The sequence below is a fragment of the Megachile rotundata genome, chromosome 4 (genome assembly GCF_050947335.1).
Source record: "Megachile rotundata isolate GNS110a chromosome 4, iyMegRotu1, whole genome shotgun sequence".
NCBI lineage: Eukaryota > Metazoa > Arthropoda > Insecta > Hymenoptera > Megachilidae > Megachile > Megachile rotundata.
This window is the reverse complement of record NC_134986.1, coordinates 4777218-4798607: the sequence shown is the minus strand read 5'-3', so window position 1 is coordinate 4798607 and position 21390 is coordinate 4777218. Positions and strand designations below refer to the sequence as shown.

At 29.7% G+C, this 21390-nt stretch overlaps 4 protein-coding genes across 6 annotated transcripts; 3 read left to right on the top strand and 1 right to left on the bottom strand.

Moving 5' to 3' along the window:
* The first annotated feature begins 2179 nt into the window (after positions 1–2179).
* LOC100879482 (methyl farnesoate epoxidase) lies at positions 2180–10530 on the top strand. 2 transcript variants are annotated; one of them, XM_076530775.1, is made up of 8 exons: positions 2180–3556; positions 6212–6509; positions 7083–7271; positions 8630–8816; positions 9025–9148; positions 9335–9515; positions 9942–10201; positions 10316–10530. In XM_076530775.1, exons 1-8 carry the CDS (start codon positions 3430–3432, stop codon positions 10438–10440), a joined length of 1491 nt encoding a protein of 496 aa, XP_076386890.1. In that variant the 5' UTR covers positions 2180–3429; the 3' UTR covers positions 10441–10530. The 2 variants fall into 2 exon arrangements, with proteins under 2 accessions (XP_076386890.1, XP_012138466.1); XM_012283076.2 differs by having other exon boundaries at positions 10259–10530.
* A 3174-nt stretch (positions 10531–13704) lies between these two features.
* Aps (diphosphoinositol polyphosphate phosphohydrolase 1 Aps) lies at positions 13705–15612 on the top strand. The gene is made up of 3 exons (XM_003702308.3): positions 13705–14110; positions 14234–14389; positions 14463–15612. The coding sequence occupies exons 1-3, from the start codon at positions 14012–14014 to the stop codon at positions 14757–14759; spliced, it is 552 nt and encodes a 183-aa protein (XP_003702356.2). The 5' UTR covers positions 13705–14011; the 3' UTR covers positions 14760–15612.
* Positions 15613–15740: 128 nt separating this feature from the next.
* Positions 15741–17667, top strand: l(2)09851 (WD repeat-containing protein 1 l(2)09851). Of its 2 annotated transcripts, none has more exons than XM_003702309.3 (4): positions 15741–15882; positions 16081–16618; positions 16692–17096; positions 17156–17667. In XM_003702309.3, exons 2-4 carry the CDS (start codon positions 16098–16100, stop codon positions 17640–17642), a joined length of 1413 nt encoding a protein of 470 aa, XP_003702357.2. In that variant the 5' UTR covers positions 15741–15882; positions 16081–16097; the 3' UTR covers positions 17643–17667. The 2 variants fall into 2 exon arrangements, with proteins under 2 accessions (XP_003702357.2, XP_012138470.2); XM_012283080.2 differs by having other exon boundaries at positions 15742–15882; positions 16117–16618.
* Positions 17668–17722: 55 nt separating this feature from the next.
* On the bottom strand, positions 17723–20622 carry Pms2 (mismatch repair endonuclease PMS2). Its single transcript, XM_003702329.3, has 5 exons — positions 20329–20622; positions 20044–20203; positions 18693–19945; positions 18363–18612; positions 17723–18109 (listed from the first exon to the last, which is right to left on the bottom strand). Exons 1-5 carry the CDS (start codon positions 20416–20418, stop codon positions 17781–17783), a joined length of 2082 nt encoding a protein of 693 aa, XP_003702377.2. The 5' UTR covers positions 20419–20622; the 3' UTR covers positions 17723–17780.
* Positions 20623–21390: the final 768 nt, after the last annotated feature.

The window sequence follows — 21390 nt, the reverse complement described above, 5'->3', positions numbered from 1 at the left end:
GTTCATTCATCAGCCTCCATATTTGTCTCAATGTTTCTTTTTAACATATGTAACAATTTTCTACATTTTATTGTAAATTATCTTAATAATTTTTGGTATTTGAATAGAATTAAAGTGGTGCTGTTCATTTGAGAAGACTCTGTCTCGTTTCTTCTTGCCATTTTTAACACCTTCTATACTTACCTAAATTTTACTTTTTAATTTTTGATAGTAGGATACTTAAATAATTTTTGTAATTACTAGTGTCTCCCCGCCATTATAAAATCCTATATTTCTCAAATCTGAATTTTTCATCTTAATGAACAATTTCTGATATTTTGTCTTTGTTCATGTTCAAGAATTTTGTATACTTCATCCTAAGATATTAAAATTTGTGTAATTTGCGTGAAATTGAAACAATTTTCAGAAGTTTTTTCATTATCTCTCCCCGTCATTATACTCATAAACTTCTACATTTATCTAACTTTGTCGTTGTTACGACAATTAATCATTTTTGGATACTTATTGTCATTTTTATGTGTAATTAAAATGGAGTCCTAAAAGCCTCTCCTTCAATTTTCTTCTTTGTTACAAACAGCTTCTATATTTACTTAAATGTCTATATTAATTATTATATTCCTTTCTATATTAATTAATAATTTCTGATACTTGATTGTTGGATATTTAAGTAATTTCCATTTTTACGTAAAATGAGACTCTTTTTCTCTCCGTCGCGTTTCTCCCTTTCTTTTCTCCGTTATGAACTCTTCAGCTTCCATATTTACTTAACTCTGCCTCAGTTATGTCAGTTAATAAATTTTAATAAGTTAATACTGTAAAATTGCAGGACTTTTGTGTCTACTGTATCATTCATGTTTGTTTTTAGTCTCCCCCTTAATGAAATTATTATATCATTATCATGAAATTATCAGCTTTCATATTTCATAATTTCTGATACAAAATTGTTGAATTCTTAAATAATTTTCTAAACTTTAAAACCTCCTGTACTTATAATTTTATATTTATGTGAATGGTTTATATGAAGTTATACATTTTTTAAATGCTAACTTTTAAAATATCATTCTTCTACATGAAAGTTACTTCATAAATAGTTACTATGATGAAGCACAGTATTTCCTTTTTAAGAACTCACATACATAAGCCTCCAAGTAAATTCCATTGAAGCTCATTTCAATATTATTTATTAAAAATAAAGTACAGCAATATAACAGTTTCAAACTCAAAATGGCTTACATTAAAAACATACTAAAGTATTTAAAAACAAGTACAATACATATTAAGCATTTTTATTTTTATTTAACAAGCTTAGAAACAATCCAATATTATTTTACTATTTGATATTATTATAATTATACATCTTGAACTGAACTGTATCATTTTTGGTATGACCTCTTTTGGTCAAACTGGTTAACCTATAAAGTACCGTTCTTCTTTCTGTAGCTGAAGTTTGAACCTCTGCGAAAAATATAAGAAAATGTAGTACTTTTATTCTTTTTACTATCAAATACTTACAAAATACACTGTTTTACTAATTTTAGCACTACAATAATTAATAGTACACTCAATTTTAGTAAAATTTCATTAAAATTATTGGTTAAATATTATTTTCTTGGATATATATTCATTTTTTAATGTCAAACGTTATTTTATAAATGTAACCTTCATTTTTGAATTTATATTCATTTTCGAGTGCGAAATATTATTTTTCTCTGTATATATTCATTTTTTAATGTCGAATATTACTTTTTCACATCTCTACTCATATTTTAATATTAAATATAATTTCTTCAAACATGTACTCATTTTTAACACAGTACGTGAATTCAAGCAGTTAATTCATTACTTTCAGTTAGTAAAATTAACAAAAATGTAATGCATCATATTCTTCTATTTTTCAAACATCTCATACTTTGTTCATGAAATTAATACGAAAGCATTACAAGTATGTCAATGATCTTTGCTATCATTTTAATCGATAAAATAACTGTTTCATTTTATCCAAATATAAAAATAAGTAAATAAGTAAAATATACACTTTTTAATATACAATGTACGTTTAATATAAAACAGAAGCTTTTTAATATATAATGTAACTTTAATGCAAGGTACAAATTACATTTTGTAATATAAAGTGAAAACTAATATTAAATAAACTTAACCTCTTAACAATTTTAAATAATTTCACCTCCTCAAATACTTAAATAATTTCGTCTCCTCAAGTACTTAAATAATTTCACCTCCTCAAATACTTCATTTCACCGTTGTGTGCAGTAGATTTAATATCGAAACGATTAAAGACTTCTTTGTTACGATACTCAAATATCAAGGATCGTTAGTTCATTTGAGTGAATACGAAGTGGTTTTTCCGTCAAAATCCACGTGTTCAAAATTTTTTCCTTGCACGTGACCGCGTATGCAAAAGTAGCTCTAGCGTTAAACGAGAAACCTACTTTACAAAATCTGAAAACAGAACGCGATATACGAGAAATGGCCGCATATACGTACAAGTTCGCCTGAAATAATGGTACCGTATGAATATGAGAGAGAAAGTAAGTGGAACACAATTTTCGATTCAGTGAAATGGCTTTTCCTTCATCGGTTGTGTCGTCGATTTAAAATTTAAATTGAATTTTTAAACGAAACTTTTATCGAAATCTCGCGCAAGGTGTTACAAATATTAATTTTAGAAAATTATTTCTACGAGTACAATATTTATAATCGAATCGTTCTAATTTTCAATTTTAAATTTCGAGTTTTAGATTTTAAGATATTCTCAGATTTCACAGTTATTTCAACGAAATTCTTTTGTACAACACTTTTTATATTCTGTTTGACTAATTACGAAGATTCTAATTAGTTCTAAATATAATTACAATATGACTAAATAGTGTGGAACAAAAATAGTACAAAAGGAGAAAGAAAATAAGTAGTAGAAATAGCAATGAAGAATAAAAAAGTAAGTAAAAATATAATACAAAATTGTTGTTTATAGTACAAAATTATTTCAGAAATTATCTAAAGCAAATTATATACTGAGTGTAGTTTGAATATTTTATTTAAACAGTGTATTTAATCAAAATGGAAGAACTTGTCAAATGTCGGCCATTTTGAAACGTAAACGCTTAGTGTACAGTCCTAGTCTTGTATTACGGTCTTTCAGCAGCGGAGTCCTACGATTTTCAATTCGAAAGGAAGATTTTGTGAATGTTAAGTATTCTAATTCGATGTCCAGAGTCTATATCGGTAAATGGGTCAGTAGTGGTAAATGTTACCCCCAAAACATCCCTAAAACGTTCCAAAAAAGATATTGAGACCAGTGCCCTACTACCAGTGCTTATCACATCACACTGTTGGATGGATCGTTGAACCCTGAAGTATGGAACACGTTTGAAAAAAAGAATTCCAGTCAGAAGTGTGTCACCGCAGTGTATGATACTAGCTGTAGGTAACGGAAGTGGGGGCGATGGAAGGAGGAAGAGAGCGGGGAAGGTTGGTGAAGAGAACCTCTCACGGTCGATGATCTACCTTGAGATGACCACGGACCTCATTCTTAAAGGTCAGAGGATATTTTCAGCTGCGAAATTTTAGATACTGCGGCTGATTAAATTATTATAATTGAATGAAGAATAATCACGTTTTGTCGCATTACTGATGTCATCCCGACGTACGCGTCGACATGTCTTAAGAAAATTATTTGTTCGAGATGTGTGCTTTTGTATAATTATTATCGGCTATATTTAAATAGAACTTTACTATTCAGTGCTTTGATATCTGTTAAAGCATATTATTTGATAATTATTATACAAGCTAATAGGAGATGAGATGTATCTACGTTTTTAATGTATGAATGGAAATTGATTTTATGGTTTCTTTATTTACTTTCGTATACAACTTTTTTAATTTTGGAAGAAAAGAGCTTTTTCCACAGGTGGTGCTAAAAAGATATTAATAAACTAATTTTGTAGTAAAAATATTTGTTTAAATAGAAATATAATATTGTGCATTTGCAATCTTTTCAAAATGTACGACAAAAAGTATTAATTACAGAAGGTAAGAAATGTTTTCAATAATTTTGGTATGAAATTTGTTGTTCACGTATGTTTTACAAAGTAAGAGAATGTTATGCAGCATATTTAGGACAGAACACGAATCAGTACATGAGTACTAGTGAAGTAATGAAGAAATTGTGAAGATGTTATAATAATTATTATTATTACCATAACAGTAGTAATTATTCGTAAGTTTCATAAATAGTTATAACAATAATTATTATTAAATATTAAAATTGGTTAACAATACATTAACAATTGTATTTACTGTAATTCTAAGTCTTACAGTTCAAAGTATTACTTTCTTGCCTTGAATTGTTTAAACATTTTTTACCAAAATTATTTTATTAATTATGGAAGGTTAATAAAGATTAATGAAAGTGATAGAAATTATGCTACATCGATCTAAAATCTAAGATGTGAAAATTCTCAATTCAAAAAAATAAATAATGATTGCAAGTTACTTATATTAGGAATAACAAAATTTCATAACATAAAAGTATCTTAAAATGGCACTTACATTACATCAATTTAAAGCTTATAGTCTGACCAAAAATTATACATAAGATCCACATTAACATTCTCAATACAAAATGGCTGAGTGACTATTAAAGTAAATAATGAGTTAAAATTAAATTGCTATATTACTTATTTTAAGAACGACAAAATTTCATGACATAAAAGTATCTCAAAATGGCACTTATATTACATCAATTTATAGCTTAGAGATTGATAAAAATGACTATATAAAATTCACGTGAGTAATCTTAGTACAAAATGGCTGAATAGCTATTAAAGCAAATAATGCATTAAAGTGATGTTTGTATATTTCTTTTTTATAAATATCACAATTTGATAACATAAAAGTGTTATAAAATGATGCTTATGGCATATAAATTTGAAGCTTGAAGTTTTTTAAAAACAAGTACGTTAATTTTATATCAACATTCTTAATACAGCACTTATAATTATTGAATAACTGAAGCCATTATTCGTAAAATGATAAATTTCCATTTTTAAATTTCAAGTTTATGAAAAATTCCATTTTTTAAGTGTACAAGGTTTTCTGATATTATTATTAATATTATAATATAATTAACTGTTTTATATTAATAAACTATATATAATTGCTTTATGCCAAATTTTTATTAATAACGTCTTAATTTTTGTATTTGATATACACTCTTGTAGATTCGATCAATAAATTGATTCAAAATTATAAAAATATTTGTAACAATTCATTATGTAATGAACAAATGATTTGCAAAAAGTAGTATGAACCTTACAAACAAATTCAATCATACGAATAAATATTACAAATTAGCAGTTGAATAATCAAATTAATAATTTACGATATTACATATAACTTAAATGACAAGAATAAATGTTGCATGTACTTCGTTGGTATAACTTCAGTAAGTTTCAAATTTTATTGTGATTTAAAATAGTATTTTGCTCTCTCTATTCCCATGCAAGTAAATAATTTTTTAATGTACAAAGTATTTATTACAATTTTATATAATTGCTAACCGCTGAGTGACATATGTACTGCACCAGAACACAATGTTGGACGCATACTTGTAGTCCATTTTAAATACGTTTCAAAACGGTAGACACTTGCGATTCTGGCCAATGTAATTGGTGAAAGGTTTGTTTTCTAGATATAATGGGGACCAAACTGTCCAATGTAGTTTTTTGACTTGTACCCTTGAAGAGAGCAGTAATACATCTTTCGTGCGACAACCTAAGCTCAAGTCAATGCAACACATTAATTTTTTACAATCTCGAATTCATATAAAATAGTAAAAACGGTGGTGAATTGCTACAGTATTTAATACTAATTTTGAACTACAATTTTGAAATTATAACTACATAATTTCTATAAGCAATTTTGCTCTTAATCAGTGAACAACTTATTTTATAACAGTGTAATTTTGTAATAGCTTAAATAAATAATATTAAACTTACATGATACTAAACTAATCATTATAAATTATTTCTTAAACATGTGGCTTGGTGTTTTGTGTCTTTTGACTGTGTTAATTTTGAAAGTACTATTCGATTACAATCGACCTGTAAAGTTTCCTCCAGGTATTAATTCTCACTTTAAAAAAATTCATAAAATAAATAAATTTTAAGGTGTCATTTCTTTAATGTCCAAGGTCCACGAGGTTTACCGATTATTGGGAACATTCTTGATGTTGTTAATTTAGTGAAAGAAACAAAATCTTTGTCCGACGTTTGGTGTCGATTAGCCGAGAAATATGGACCGGTTGTTGGTCTCAAATTAGGCTTCGATGAACCGTTAATTATTGTTTCTGGAAAAGCTGCCATTACGGAAATGTTACATCGATCTGAATTTGATGGGAGACCAAATTCATTTTTATTTAAGTTTCGGACTGGTGGTACTCGACAAGGATTATTATTTACTGATACCAATGTCTGGCACAGTCAAAGAAGGTTAAACAAATTTTATTTTTATAGAGAATTAAAATTTTCTATTTTAACTAGTGTTATCCATTTAATTACGCGTCCATCTAACTAGAAAAAATTATATTAATAATTTAAACAAGTAGTAATACAAATAATAAGTTTTCCATTTGAACGTTTCACGTATGCGTGTACACATTGTGACATACATAATATAAATTATAGTACATTATCTATACTTAACTATAGTATATATAGTATTATAGTAAATTGTATCTCTTATTGTTTCTTATTAAAACAGAAAATAGAACATTTCAACTGTACATCAATGTTCATTTTTAATTAATAATTTCAACGAACGGAAGTGTCAGTACTTCCTACGTTCATCAGCCGAAGTAGAATATAAATATCTATTATCCTTGCATCTATTTAATATTTAAAATATTTTTCTCGAGTATTTTCTATCTTTATGAAACATGTTAAATTTTAATTACGTCTTACATTATACTATAATTGAATATGTATGGAAATTTTTGCTTCCTAATATCGTTTCTGTATTCATTATACATATTTTATAGCATATTTCATATTTTATTCGAACAGATTTATTTTAAAAACCTTGAAGGAATTTGGTTTTGGCAGACAGACAATGGAACACGTTCTTCAAGAGGATGCAATTATGTTAACGAATATCGTTACTGAATTAACAAAGACAGGAACTGCGACAAGTATTCAATCTATCATTAGTGCAGCTGTTTTGAGTAATCTGTGGCTTCTTATTGACGGTACAAAGTATGAAATTAAAATAATATCAAAATATAATATTCGTTAGGTTATGGCGGATCAAATTGTTAATTTCAGAATGTAAAAGTTTGGCGGTGTTTGATAATTTAAAAGTATCACAAAATGGCGCTTATGATATGTCGATTTAAAGCATAAAGTTTCATGTAAAAGTTTCGTGTGTAAAGGTTTTATCGCTTTAAGCATAAAATGTTTGAATGACAATTAAAACAAACAGTGAATTAAAGTAAAAGCACTTCTGTTATTCTTTTACTAATGGTACCATTTCATGACATAAAAGTATCACAAAATGGCGCCTACGGTATATCAGTTTAAAGCATAAAGCCTCAGCAAAATACTACATAAAATTAATATCGAGATTTTTAATATAAAATGGTCGAAACACTAGTAGAACAAATAATAAAACAAATTGAAAATTATATATTATTTCTTTTGATAACAGCACCGTTTCATGACATAAAAGCATCACAAAATGATACGTTTTGTATATCAATTTAAAGCTTAAGGTTTAAAGAAGACAGGTACATAAATTTTTCATTATCATTTTCAAAACAAAATGGTTGAATCATTATTAAAGAAACAGTGACTCGAATTGCAAGTATTCCTTCACCAACGGCACCATTTCATGACATAAAAGTATCACAAAATGGCGCTCATGCCGCAATAAATCAATGCTTAACGTTTAAGGAAAATAACTGTGTAAATATTTCGTTTATATTTTTAGTACAAAATGGCTGTCACTAACAACAAGCAGTAGTAGTGAAATTCGCAAACACAAATTTCGTTCATCACTTTCCGCAGTGAAAGTTGCTAACAATTTAACACGATATTTGTAGAAAGTGTAGATAATGAATGCAAAATACGGTGTTAATTAAATAAATTTCCGTCAATATGAATCTCTGCAGTAAACTGTTTAGAATGTTCACACGTGACTCGTATTTACTCGCAGATGATTTTTCAAAAAGGCACTTTTACTGTTAAATATTATTTTGAAGTAATATGTTAAAATCAGCCATTTCTTCTGCAACAACCTAATTTAATTAACAACCTATTACTTCAGTTAATTAAATTGCACAGGGAATTTCAAAGAAAGTATTAAAACATTAATGTGAAATTATAAAATGTTACATTTATTTATAATAATAATACAAGCTAAATAGAAGATAAAATATTTTGTTAAAATTTTACACGTTTGATGTCAATCTTGTTCTTGTTCACACTTTCAGATCCAACTGTGTAATATTACACATCGCAGCTTCTCTATGATGTATAACACTGCACACTTGTGTTTGAAAGTGTTAAAAATTTGTATGTGAATATTAACACATTTTTTTAAATACCTTATTCAGATTCGACGTAGGTATGGAAAGTCCGATGTTGAAGGAAGCTATAAACATTTTAAAAGATCTTAACAGCAGTTCAAATGTTTCTGGCGGGATTTTGAATCAGTTCCCTTTCTTGAGGTATCTATTTCCAAAGTGGACTGGATTCTCAATGCTTGCGGAACGACAAAAACGCATAAATAGTTTCTTCATGGTATGTGCGACGAATTTATAATTTATTAAATATAGTTATATTTTATAGAATTGGCAGTACATTGATCTAATACTTACTAATTTTAATTTTAATATTTTTTCATATTATACATATAAAGAGTTGTACACTCATATAAATAAGTTTAAATAATTTATTTAAAATTGTTGCTACTATATCCATGTTGTAACGTGTACAATTACATTTACAGAACGTAGTAACAAAACACAAAGAAACGATAAACGAATTAAAAGACAAATACACAAATTTCATAGATGCTTATTTGCAAGAAATCGAAACTCGCAAAACAAGTTCATCTTCTTCATTTTTTAACGGTAATTTAATCATTTACCATAAAAATATTCTAGACAGAATTTGATAGAAAAATTTTGCTTTCACAAAGTGGCAACTTTTGAAAGATTTCAATTACTTTATAATTAAAATTTCTTTAATTAGTACAACAATTGTAACATTTAATTAAAGATCACTACTCTGTAGATTGCATATTTTTTTTTCAATAGAAAATCAACTGGTATACGTTGTGAAGGATTTATTCGCTGCCGGTGTAGACACGACTGATAATACAATTGGCTTCGTGATAGCATTTCTTGTAACGTATCAAGATGTGCAGCGTAAAGTACACGAAGAGATTGACGAAGTTATTGGCAGAGATACGTATCCTTCTCTGAGCGATAGTAACCGGTAATAAATACATAAAAATACGTGCATACATATCAAACAATATAAAATTATAATAAATACACAAGCTTCATTAATCGTTTTCATGCGTTTTACAGAAATATTAGTTTGTTCAAATATGTGTGCATTCGAAAATCTGTGAAATCTGATTGAACTGAAATTTTGTTTCATTTTGCACAGGAACAAGCTTCGAGAAAAAGATTTTTGACGATTTTAATAATATGTTAACATTTTGCTGTCATTCTCTGTTTTAACAACATAGTTTAAGCTAAAGTAAGTTCGATAAGGTAGAGAATGACAAAATAATGAAAAGATTCTTATAAATATTATTTCTATGCAGAATGAAACTATTTGCAAAATTTCAACACAAACACAGCTTTTCGTTCATATGACGTTTCGAACAAAATCTTTTTGTTTACACATTTTTAGGTTGCCGTACTTAAAAGCTGTTTTATCAGAAGTGTGGAGATTAGCGAACATTGGTCCAACTTCGATTCCGCATCGAGCAATAATCGACTCCAATTTACTAGGATTTGAAATAAAGAAGGATTATACTTTATTAGCGAACCTCAAAAGTGTACATATGGATAAAGAACATTGGGGAGATCCAGAAGTCTTTCGTCCTGAGAGGTTCATCGACTCAAAAGGACAATTTATCGAAGACTCGTGGCTCATTCCTTTTGGCTTAGGTAAATTTGTTTCTGTCAGAAGTAAAATTAAATAAACTGATTCTCCATTTTCTATAGGTCGTAGGAAATGTTTAGGCGAAACTGTAGCAAAACGCACTACTTTTCTTTTCATAGCGAGTCTGTTGCAGAGACTCCATTTTAAATTGCCAGTGGACCATCCGAAACTTGGTCTTCGAGGCGTCGAAGGATTCGTAATTATGCCACCCAAGTTTGAAGTCATTGCTGTACAAAGATATTAATTTTATAAAATAAGAAAATACCAAAAGTAGGCAAAATTTATAGCATCAAAGATTTGAACAAAATAAATGGAGTTTTAATTTAAACGCGAATGCTGGCATTTGACTTTTTTTTATGAGTCGAAACTGGTTTGTTTCTTAATTTATGTATGCACGATAATTATACATATTAATGTGTAAAAAAGTACATACATTGAGATATACAGATTTATTACTAGGTCTGTTTGATTAGGCGCTCCGCGCCTAACCTAACAGTGTTGAGCGAGCGAGTAAATTTAACGCTAAAGCAAAAATAGTCAACCGTGTCATCCGGTTGAATTGGTTGAGTGGTGTAAAAGAAAAGCGTGGATAAAAAAATTGAAAAGACAAGTACATAAGCGCGAGCAAATTCAATTTTGCATTAAAGTCTACGAGGATATGGTTTTTCGGTAATTATTCCTCCGTGGCATGCGCGGGCGGCGCGTAGGAGGAATATACACGACAATGAGTATGCAAAATCGTTAATTACTCATTTTCTGAGCACAGTTTATGAACTTTTATGATTAAAGAATGGTCAGCAATGTATTATTTACATGGTTCGATCATAAAAGTTCATAAATAATGTTCGGGTAATGAGTAATTAACTATATTGTGTCAGCATTGCGATACGTACATGAGCCGCCTATGTCAATTCTACTGCACATGCAAAGTGCAATATTTCGGCACTTTGTCGACGCAGTATGGTTCTGGAGGCATTTAGAAACAAATTTCTATTACAGTTTGATGCATTTTGATGCCTAATAAAGCCAGAAAATCAATTTTTGTCGAATTCGGTCGAAAACGGTACATGTGGCGCCATCTAGCGGCGAGCGGCGGAACTACGAAAAAATAAAATTTCGATTTTCTTGAAAACTAGCGAATTTTAAGTACTTCCGAGGGTCAGAAATCAATCTGTGACCTCTCCGGAACCTATATGATGCCACAAGAACCTCCTAAAAGTGCTAGAAAAGAAAATTAAAAAAAAGGTCAAAACATGGACTAAAAAATTGGCGTCCATCTAGCGGTGAAAGTTGGAACTACAAAAACATAAAAATGCGATTTTCTCGAAAATTAGCGAAATTTGAATACTTCCGAGGCTCAGAAAGTGTTATGTGATCGCATTAGAAGCAAAATAATGCAACAAAAGCTTCCTAAAGGCTTTAATAAAGAAAATAAAAAAAATGTCATTTTATGGAGAAAATTTGTGGCGCCATCTAGTGGCGAAACTGCGAACTAAACTGAAAAAACGTATGTTCGAACACGCGTTAAGGAAAAATATAAAAAGTAATATTTCGCAACTTTGGCGACGTAGTATGCTTCTTTAGACATTTTAAAGAAATTTTTGTTGAATAAGTCATTCATTTTTTTCCCTATTAAGCCCAGAAAACCAATTTTTATTTGACCCCTTAACGCGTGTTCGGACATACGTTTTTCCAGTTTAGTTCGCAGTTTCGCCGCTAGATGGCGCCACAAATTTTCTCTATAAAATGACATTTTTTTAATTTTCTTTATTAAAGCCTTTAGGAAGCTTTTGTTGCATTATTTTGCTTCTAATGCGATCACATAACACTTTCTGAGCCTCGGAAGTATTCAAATTTCGCTAATTTTCGAGAAAATTGCATTTTTATGTTTTTGTAGTTCCAACTTTCACCACTAGATGGACGCCAATTTTTTAGTCCATGTTTTGACCTTTTTTTTAATTTTCTTTTCTAGCACTTTTAGGAGGTTCTTGTGGCATCATAAAGGTTCCAGAGAGGTCACAGATTGGTTTCTGACCCTCTGAAGTACTTAAAATTCGCTAGTTTTCGAGAAAATCGAAATTTTATTTTTTCGTAGTTCCGCCGCTCGCCGCTAGATGGCGCCACCTGTATCGTTTTCGACCAAATTCGACAAAAATTGATTCTCTGGCTTTATTAGGCATCAAAACGCATCAAACCCTAATGGAAATTTGTTTCTAAATGCCTCAGGGACCATATTACGTCGACAAAGTGCCAAAATATTCATTTTTTTATTTTCCTTATATCAGTGTTCGGACCCTCACTTTTTAGGATCAGTTTTTTCGGTGATTATTCGTTCGTGGCAAGTCTAATTTAAATTTTTGTTTTTTATGTCCATCTGGATGTACATACGCATGTACATGCAAAATTTGACGAGAATTGGTTGAGTGCTGCAAAAAAAAAACGCGGACAAATAAGTTGCAAAGTCAAGTATAAGAGCTTCGCTCGCCTTCGGCTCGCTCGCTCAGTTATTATATTTTGTACTTCCTTCATTTCGTCAGCAAACAAAATCATCTACAGAAAAAGTAAAGGAAACGTTACACTCCATTTCATCCCAAAAACATTAAAAGCATTTTGAAGGCATTAACGTGTACATTATAATTCAAATTTTCGCGCGCTCTGACTTGAACAATACCGTTTGCGCCATCTAGCGACGGAATGTGTAAACTAATCTATAAAAACGTATATCCAATGACGCATATAAGAAAATTATAAAAAGTCATATTTCAATACTTTCTGGATATACATATTATGTTTCCTGAGACATAAAATATGTAAAGCCACGTTTGATCACTAGATGGCGTGAATGGTACTGTTCCCAAACAGCGCGCGCGAAAATTTGAATTTTGAAACAAGTGTAATTATAAGGCTTTCAAAATGCTTCCAAATTTTTAATTCAATTACTCTACAATGATCTACTTTCTTTTATATCTCCTTGCATATTAAATCACTACAGCATTTCTCTTATAAATATAAATTTGATTGGAAAATTCAATTATGCAGACACAATAACTTACGTACTAATATGCTTACGACAACCTTTTCTATCACCTCTCTAAATCATAAAGTGCGCAGTAGAACTGCTTTCTTTTTAAGTAAACGTGTATATATTTTTTACATCATAAAATTATATCCATCTATACAGCTTGACATTAAAAATATCACGTCATGAATATAACATTGATCTGTGATCACTGATGCAAGAAAAAACTATAGTTTTTGTAGTACCTTTTTTTAAACTTTTTTATGACCATTTATGTTTTTCTCTAATTCATGAATTCAATTTTATTCTAATTAATCTTCTGATTTTATCGAATGATATTTTATAGTTCCCAGCCTATTTTACTGTTATATTTCTTTATGGAATTTATTATTTTTTTTCTGTGTTTTTATATTCTCAATTTGTTGATTATTTCTATGAAATAAATTTGTTGAATATTCTCCTTTTAACATAATAATAAAAATGTAATTCAGAGGGAGTTACTTGTTATCTAGTGAATACTTTCAAAGTTTTTAGGTTATAAGAAATTTCTGCAAGGACAACATTGGTAGTGTTATCGTGATATAGCATTATTTAGGCAAAAAATATCGTCCCATTTATCGGACGACAGATAAAATCTTAAAATTAATTATGTGAGCAGTTGAACCCTGCCAATCAATTCTGTATCGATATGTCGGCCTCAAGTAACGTTGAAACAGTGTTAGCATACAGATTGGCCTGTTTGGCCGTCTGACAAATATGAATTTATGGCATAATCTTATAATTTTAATAATCGAACATGGTGAAGGAAAAACCAAATTCAATCCGTATTTACGATTCAGAGGGTTACAGACGGCGAGCTGCATGTATCTGCGTCAAAAACGATCTTGAGGATGAGGTGAGCCAGCAGATGGCAGCTGATATTTCTTACTTTAATATTGCAACATTTATTTTAGTATTAGTTATTATTTTATTTCTGGATTTTAATAGGCAATATTGTCAACTGAATTCTATATCATAGGTACTGTTAGTTACATCCAGCCGAAGACCAGATAGTTGGATAGTGCCTGGTGGAGGTGTCGAACCAGAGGAGGAACCTGCAGTAACTGCGTTACGAGAAGTTAGAGAGGAAGCTGGTGTTCTAGGGCAGTTGGGCCGATGTCTTGGCATATTTGAGGTAAGAATGTTTTAAACACTACAACAAAAAGCAAAAAGTGGGACAAATTCTTACTGGAACTTTTTTTTTTCAGAACGTTGAACACAAACATAGGACACAGGTATGGGTTATGCGTGTAACCGAAGAACTGCCAGAATGGGAAGATTCACGTGCTATCGGTCGAAAACGAAAGTGGTTCTCTATACCAGAGGCCTTGTTTCAGCTTGCTCAGCACAAGCCCGTCCAGCGTTCTTATATACACAGCCTCCACAATACTAATCCTCGACATAATCCCAATATTTCGCCACCTCACCATTCGCATACTACTGTAACGTCTATTCAGTTGATGAATAATTCTAGTAATAATCCTCATCTTAACAAACATAGCTAATATTAAATACCATCCATTTGCGTAAACAATTGAGATCAAACATTGAATATTTTGTTGCTGCTCATTTCCTTTCATACAGTTATAGCAGCCACTGAGGTTGCATTTTATATGTAAAATGACACTATTTGTACATTCTCTGGTTTTTTTGTTTTTTTTTCTCACTTGTTTCGTTTTGTTAGTAGTACAATTATTATGAACCTTGTTATTATACTACTAATACTGCTACTATACAATTACACCACCACTACTATTGCTATTACTATTACTGTTAATATTGCTATTCTATCATTATTGCAAACACTATTATTACTATTATCACTGTTATCAGTGTTATGCTTATTCATACGATTAGTTAATAAACTGGTCCTTAAAGGAGCAGTTTTTCAGGTTCAGTTCTCATTTCTATCATATATTCTTGTCAGGGAAACAATTAGTGCTTACATTTCATATACAAATAAGTACCTAATTTTCATACGTAAAGTGGATGGTGTTTTATGCAAGAAAATGTTTCACAATTAGAATATTTCTCTCATGTTGTTTGCATATACTCAAAGAATATTATAAACTTCATAATGAAACATATCTGTACCTCATCGATTTGTTTCTTTCAAACAAGATTTTTGATGGTATGTGATAACTGCTTTGTATTTGTTTCTGTAACAGTTACTACCTTTTGCATACTATGGGTCAGTATGTAGTTTACAGACTGAATCGTTTAAAGAATTGCTGTAGGGATTGTTTAGGATATGCGTTTCAGAAAAAATAAAATTTCTCTTCTTATAAACCGTAAAAGGAATTAGTATAAAGGCTATTTAATGTAAAATGAAATATAGATACATGGATATACCATGAATTTTGTAGATTTCATTTTTTGTAATTATGTATTTAAATTTTCTATGACTTCTCAAGTATCATTAATGAAATATTATTGTACTTCACTTTTACCAATGTTATTAACTTGTATTATTTCAAATTGAAATGATTTGATTCGCACAAAAAGTTGCCAATAAAATTATGATGGAAAAAATATCTATATTTTTGAACCAGTGATGAGCATGTCAAGAGCCATATTGTCCTATTACGTCCACGTGTGTCGTATCTGTGTACATAAATAAATTGAGAGGTAAGTTTTTAAGTTACTGTTTACGGTAATGGTCAATTTTTTAAATTTTTAATATTATATGTGAAAGTTAAATGTTATTTTACAATTATATTATTGAATACCTGTTTACTTATTTTTCATTTAACCATTTAAAAATAAGTGAGGTTAAGTTATATCCAAACTTTTGGTTACTGAAGTATTTGTTGTTGAAAATTATAGACGTATCTTTTCTAAAGATGACTATCTTTTATAAAGAAATACCTAAAGAAATGGAGTATGAACCAATGGATGAAACTAATGAGGATATGGAGGAAAGTAGCAGTAGTAGCGAAGAAGAAAAAGATTCTATGGAAAATGAAGATGTTGAAGAGAAAGAAGATCAAAATACAGAATCCAAGGTATATCTTCCTGGGCAACCATTAAAAAGTGGAGAAGAACTTGTAGTTGACAAAACAGCATATAGACTTCTACATCATGCACAATCTGGTGCACCTTGTCTCAGTTTCGACATAATCTCGGATAACCTGGGTAACAATAGAGAAAATTATCCTTTGAGTATGTATCTTGTTGCTGGAACACAAGCTGCCAAAACGCATGTCAATAATCTTCTTGTTATGAAAATGAAAAATCTTCATGGCACTAAGGACGATTCTGATGATGAGTCTGATGATGATGAATTAGACAGTGATGATGATACAAATACACCTGTAATGTCTGTTGCACCAATCAAACATCAAGGTTGTGTTAATAGAGTAAGGTAGATATATATCCTTACTTTTCACATAAACTGTAGTTATGTTTATATTATTATGTACTATATATTTTGACAGATATACAAAACTTGGTGAGACAACTGTAGCAGCAAGTTGGAGCGAGTTAGGTCGTGTACATATTTGGAATTTAGATGAACAGTTAAAAGTGCTTGATAATGATGAACTGCTTCGTGCATATCGTAAAAAGTGTGAAAAAAACGATGGAGGCATCAAACCATTATTTACATTTAAAGGACATCTTTCAGAAGGATATGGATTAGACTGGTGTTCAACTGAATTAGGTACTTTAGCTTCTGGTGATTGTAAGGGTAATATTCATATATGGCGTATCAGTAACAGTAGTAGTACAACATGGCACGTGGATCAAAGACCATACAATTCACATGCACCACACAGTGTTGAAGATATTCAGTGGTCTCCTAATGAAAGACATGTGCTTGCTTCATGTTCTGTTGACAAAAGGTATTTATTTTTATTGTAAACTTTTTATTTTTGACATAAAAATGGCATTATTTTTTCAGTATTAAAATTTGGGATACAAGAGCAAGCCCGCAGTCTGCTTGTATGTTAACAGCATCTGGCACACACACTGCTGACATTAATGTTATTTCATGGAATCGTACTGAAAGTCAGTTTCTTGTATCTGGTGGTGATGATGGTTTGATTTGTGTATGGGATTTGCGTCAATTTGGCTCTAGTTCGAGTCCATTAGCTATATTTAAACAACACACCGCACCCGTTACAACAGTTGAATGGCATCCACAAGAAGCTACTGTATTTGCTTCTGGTGGAGCTGATGATCAAATTGCTCAGTGGGATTTGTCAGTAGAAGCTGATGAATCAGAAGATACAGGAAGTAATGAATTGAAGGAATTACCATCCCAGTTATTATTTATACATCAAGGACAAACAGATATTAAAGAATTGCACTGGCATCCTCAATGTACTGGTGTGCTGGTATCAACAGCACATTCAGGATTTAATATATTTCGTACAATTAGTGTATAATAAATTAATCTGTTTAATAATGCAATGTTTTAGAAATTATTTGTAATCAAACTACTATTCAAAATCTCCTTCTCATACAATTAAGATAAATATGCTCTTCATTTATTTTATTGTAGATGTATAAAACAAATTTTAAGATTAATTTTTGTGTACGAGATGTAATGATAACAGATGTCTTATTGTTGGTCTACCGTGGGGGCAACTCCAAGGATTTTCCATTTGTGCCATTTGTGTAACTAATTTTTGCATTTCATTATTATTAAGAGCTGTACCAATCATAACTGCACTACGACAAGCTCTTGATGCTAACATTTGTCTCACACGACTTGGACGGTATATATGGTTTTCTTTATTTTCTACACCACCTTCTCTAATAAGAAATATCAGTTCTTCTATATCCTCTTGTCCAAACTGCCAGTATCCACTAACTGGCATACCCGTAAGTTCCACGCGATGTCCTGATTCAGCTAAAATATATAAATATATTTTTCCCTTTTAACACCTTAACTGTTACACCAAAGCTATTGAAAATTTCATTAACTAACATTTTTATTTTCAATAAATTTCATCTTTTTTCATAATATTTCATTATAATTTTAAGTGCTTGATATGCGTTCTTCTGATTATATAAATAAAAGCAAATTCAAAAGAAAATTCAAACATCACTTGCATATAGATGATCGAATACATTAAATAAATAGTAACATTAGATTATTTTACCTTCAAGATTAATTTTAAAACAGAAACCATTATCTTCAAATGTGTTTTGGTGTTCAATTAGTATAGTTTCATTTAAAGAAGACAAATTTAATGCTTTAGGGACAATTAATTTCTGAGTTTTTAGTTGTGTTTCATTATTAAGTTTTTCAAACCGATACTTTTCATCAGTAGCATGTTGATCAATAATAAATAAATCTTCTTCCAAACGAGCTATTATAAAACCAAGATTAAATTGACCTATGATTTCCATCTGTAAAATATTTTTCGTTTTAGTAATATATTTTATATATTCATTATTTATAACATATCTAGTAAAATATAAACTATAACCTTAAGAAAAGATTCCTTTGTTAATTCTCTTTTCAGTTCGTCTTCAGCAGTAGAATTTTTAGTACATTCCATTTGTACCTTATATTTAATTTTTGTGTTCACAGCCATGTTACTTTTCAATGAGATCACCCGTTTTTCTTGAAGTTTCTGCTTTATCGTTGAAATATTAATTAACATTTCTGTATTGTCCAATTTTTTTACTGGACCTACTATATTATTTTGTACATTGTCATCATATTCAATAACTTTGTTTGTACTGTCATGCTGTACATTATTTTCTTCCGAATGTTTTGTATCTGATGATATATATAAATTCTGAAATCTCTTGGCTGGCCGATCTGTATTTGTAGGTGAAATTCCTCTTTTTGTTCCAAAATTTAATTCAGATATAGGTTTTATGTTCAAATTTGCTTGTAACTTATCCCACACAGATATTAAACTAAATTTCAGAGTTGCTAATATTAGACGTTCTTGCGTACAGAAAATAGTTCTTTTATCTGGAGTCACATTAATATCGGTTGATTGTTTATCGAGTTTTAAATTTAAAAAAATAAACGGATACTGTTTGTTATTATATCTGTGATAAATATGATTAATTAATTTATTAACTTTTGTGAGATCACACGGTCGACCATTTACATAAAAAAATTGTCTGTCAGGACTAGATCGTCCAACAGAATGATCACAAGTGCTAACATAGGATTCCCATTCAAAATCTATAACCACATCATTTGCCAAATTGTACTCTTGTAATGTTGCTTCATCAGGAGGTAATAACTCGAGTTTGACTAGTCCATTTGAGGCTTTCTTACCAAATACTATATTAATATTATTTAAAATACTACTAGAACACGCAGTACTAACTACGACATTAGACTTTCCTGATACTGAATTAGAACACGTTATTTTTGTATCAGTAGAAACTATGCAATAATTGTATAGTACTTGAATAGCACGAGCATATTCCTTTTTCAAATTTCTTGTAAATTCTTTGGCTCTTACAGGAAGACACTTAAATATATTTTTAACATGTACAGTTGTCCCTGTTTCTCTTGCACATGCTTCTTTCTTTTGCAGTATACCATTGTGATCAAATTCAAGCTTGAAACCATGCTCACTTGTAGAATGTCTTGTAATAATACTTAGTTCAGCTAACGAGCAAAGTGAACTAAGAGCTTCTCCACGAAATCCAAAAGTATCTACTTCTGTTAGATCAGAGAATTCTTTAAGTTTCGATGTATGGTGCTTTAACCCTAATTGATAACGAGAAAAATACATTTTAATACAAATATCTGATATTTCCATAATATTTTGAGAGAAAATTTATGGATTGATATATTTATATACATACCTAATCCTTCAAAATCTTCTTCTAAAACACCACTACCATTATCGCTAATACTAATACATGATTGCCCATAGTCTTTCAGTTTAATATCAATTAATGTAGCACCACTATCTAAACTATTTTCCACAAGTTCTTTAATTGCAGTTGCAAGATCAAAAACCACCTAGAAAAAATATTACACATTCACAATGTAATGATACAAAAATAAGTCACATGAAATGCATGTTATTTTTAAAAGTAATTAATTTAGTAATATGAGAATAAGAATTATTTACAGGTTAATCGTACCTGCCCAGAACAAATTTGATGAATTGTTTGTTTATTAATAGCATTAATCTTCTTTGACTTTTCAGTTGTTGGAGTTACTTCTGTCATCATTAAATATTTAATTTTATTAAAATACAGAAAAAAACATTTATGTTTCGTTTACGACGTAGGAACATATATCATGATATATTAGACGATTACAACTTTAATAAATGAACGAATAACAATTAAAATCTTGTCATACAAAATTTTATTTTAAAAATCTAAATTCATTGCAGACGGGTTTAAGAAACGTGTGCTTACTAATCTTTCGAATTTCATTGGTTGTAATGATATGAAATTTTGGCGCGAATTATACGGTAGCGCGAAAATTTAAACGACTTAATTGTTTATATTTTTATCTTGTTACGTTAAAGCAGTTTTTTAATAAATGGTGTACTTCATTCTATATGGTAAAAAACAAAACGATAAAACGACTGTGAAATAAATAAATCGTTGCTTAAACATTTTAAATATTATAAATTATCAAAAAGCTTATCGGACACAATATACGGAATAAGGAAAATAGGATGCGATTACGTTTCCACTAAATTGTAATCAAATTTAATTTATAATACTTACAATATTTTCAGTATCTAGATTCCACAAATGTAACAAATTGCTCTGGCTATTATTACAAATGTTCGTTAAAAAAACAGGACTTCAGGAGGTTAACAAAAATGTAACTACAAAAATGAAGATGCGTTTGTTTATTATTAACCTTATGTAATATCGCTTCAAATTTTCAATTACATTATTATAGATAATAAAAATAAAAATAAAAAAAATAATAATAATCGCAATAATTGCAATAACCGTAATAATTATAATTGTAGTAGTAGTAGTAGTGGTAGTAGTAGTAGTAGTAGTAGTAATAGTAGTAGTAGTAGTAGTAATAGTAGTAGTAGTAGTAGTAGTAGCAATAGTAGTAGTAGTAGGAGTAGCAGTAGCAGTGGTAATAATCATAATAAAAAATAATGATAAAAATATTAATAATAATCATAATTAATAACAATAAAAATAATAGCAATATGAATAATAATA

Bases quoted from the DNA above. Each gene is read 5' to 3' on its own strand.
- Pms2 (XM_003702329.3), bottom strand. From the start codon at position 20,418: ATGATGACAGAAGTAACTCCAACAACTGAAAAGTCAAAGAAGATTAAT. The intron at 20,204-20,328 runs GTACGATTAACC...TATTTTTTCTAG, and splicing joins ATCAAATTTGTTCTGGGCAG to GTGGTTTTTGATCTTGCAAC. The intron at 19,946-20,043 runs GTATGTATATAA...GTTATCAATTAG, and splicing joins AGAAGATTTTGAAGGATTAG to GGTTAAAGCACCATACATCG.
- LOC100879482 (XM_012283076.2), top strand. From the start codon at position 3,430: ATGATACTAGCTGTAGGTAACGGAAGTGGGGGCGATGGAAGGAGGAAG. The intron at 9,516-9,941 runs GTAATAAATACA...ACACATTTTTAG, and splicing joins TCTCTGAGCGATAGTAACCG to GTTGCCGTACTTAAAAGCTG. The intron at 10,202-10,258 runs GTAAATTTGTTT...CATTTTCTATAG, and splicing joins GCTCATTCCTTTTGGCTTAG to GTCGTAGGAAATGTTTAGGC.
- Aps (XM_003702308.3), top strand. From the start codon at position 14,012: ATGGTGAAGGAAAAACCAAATTCAATCCGTATTTACGATTCAGAGGGT. The intron at 14,111-14,233 runs GTGAGCCAGCAG...TCTATATCATAG, and splicing joins AAAACGATCTTGAGGATGAG to GTACTGTTAGTTACATCCAG. The intron at 14,390-14,462 runs GTAAGAATGTTT...TTTTTTTTTCAG, and splicing joins GATGTCTTGGCATATTTGAG to AACGTTGAACACAAACATAG.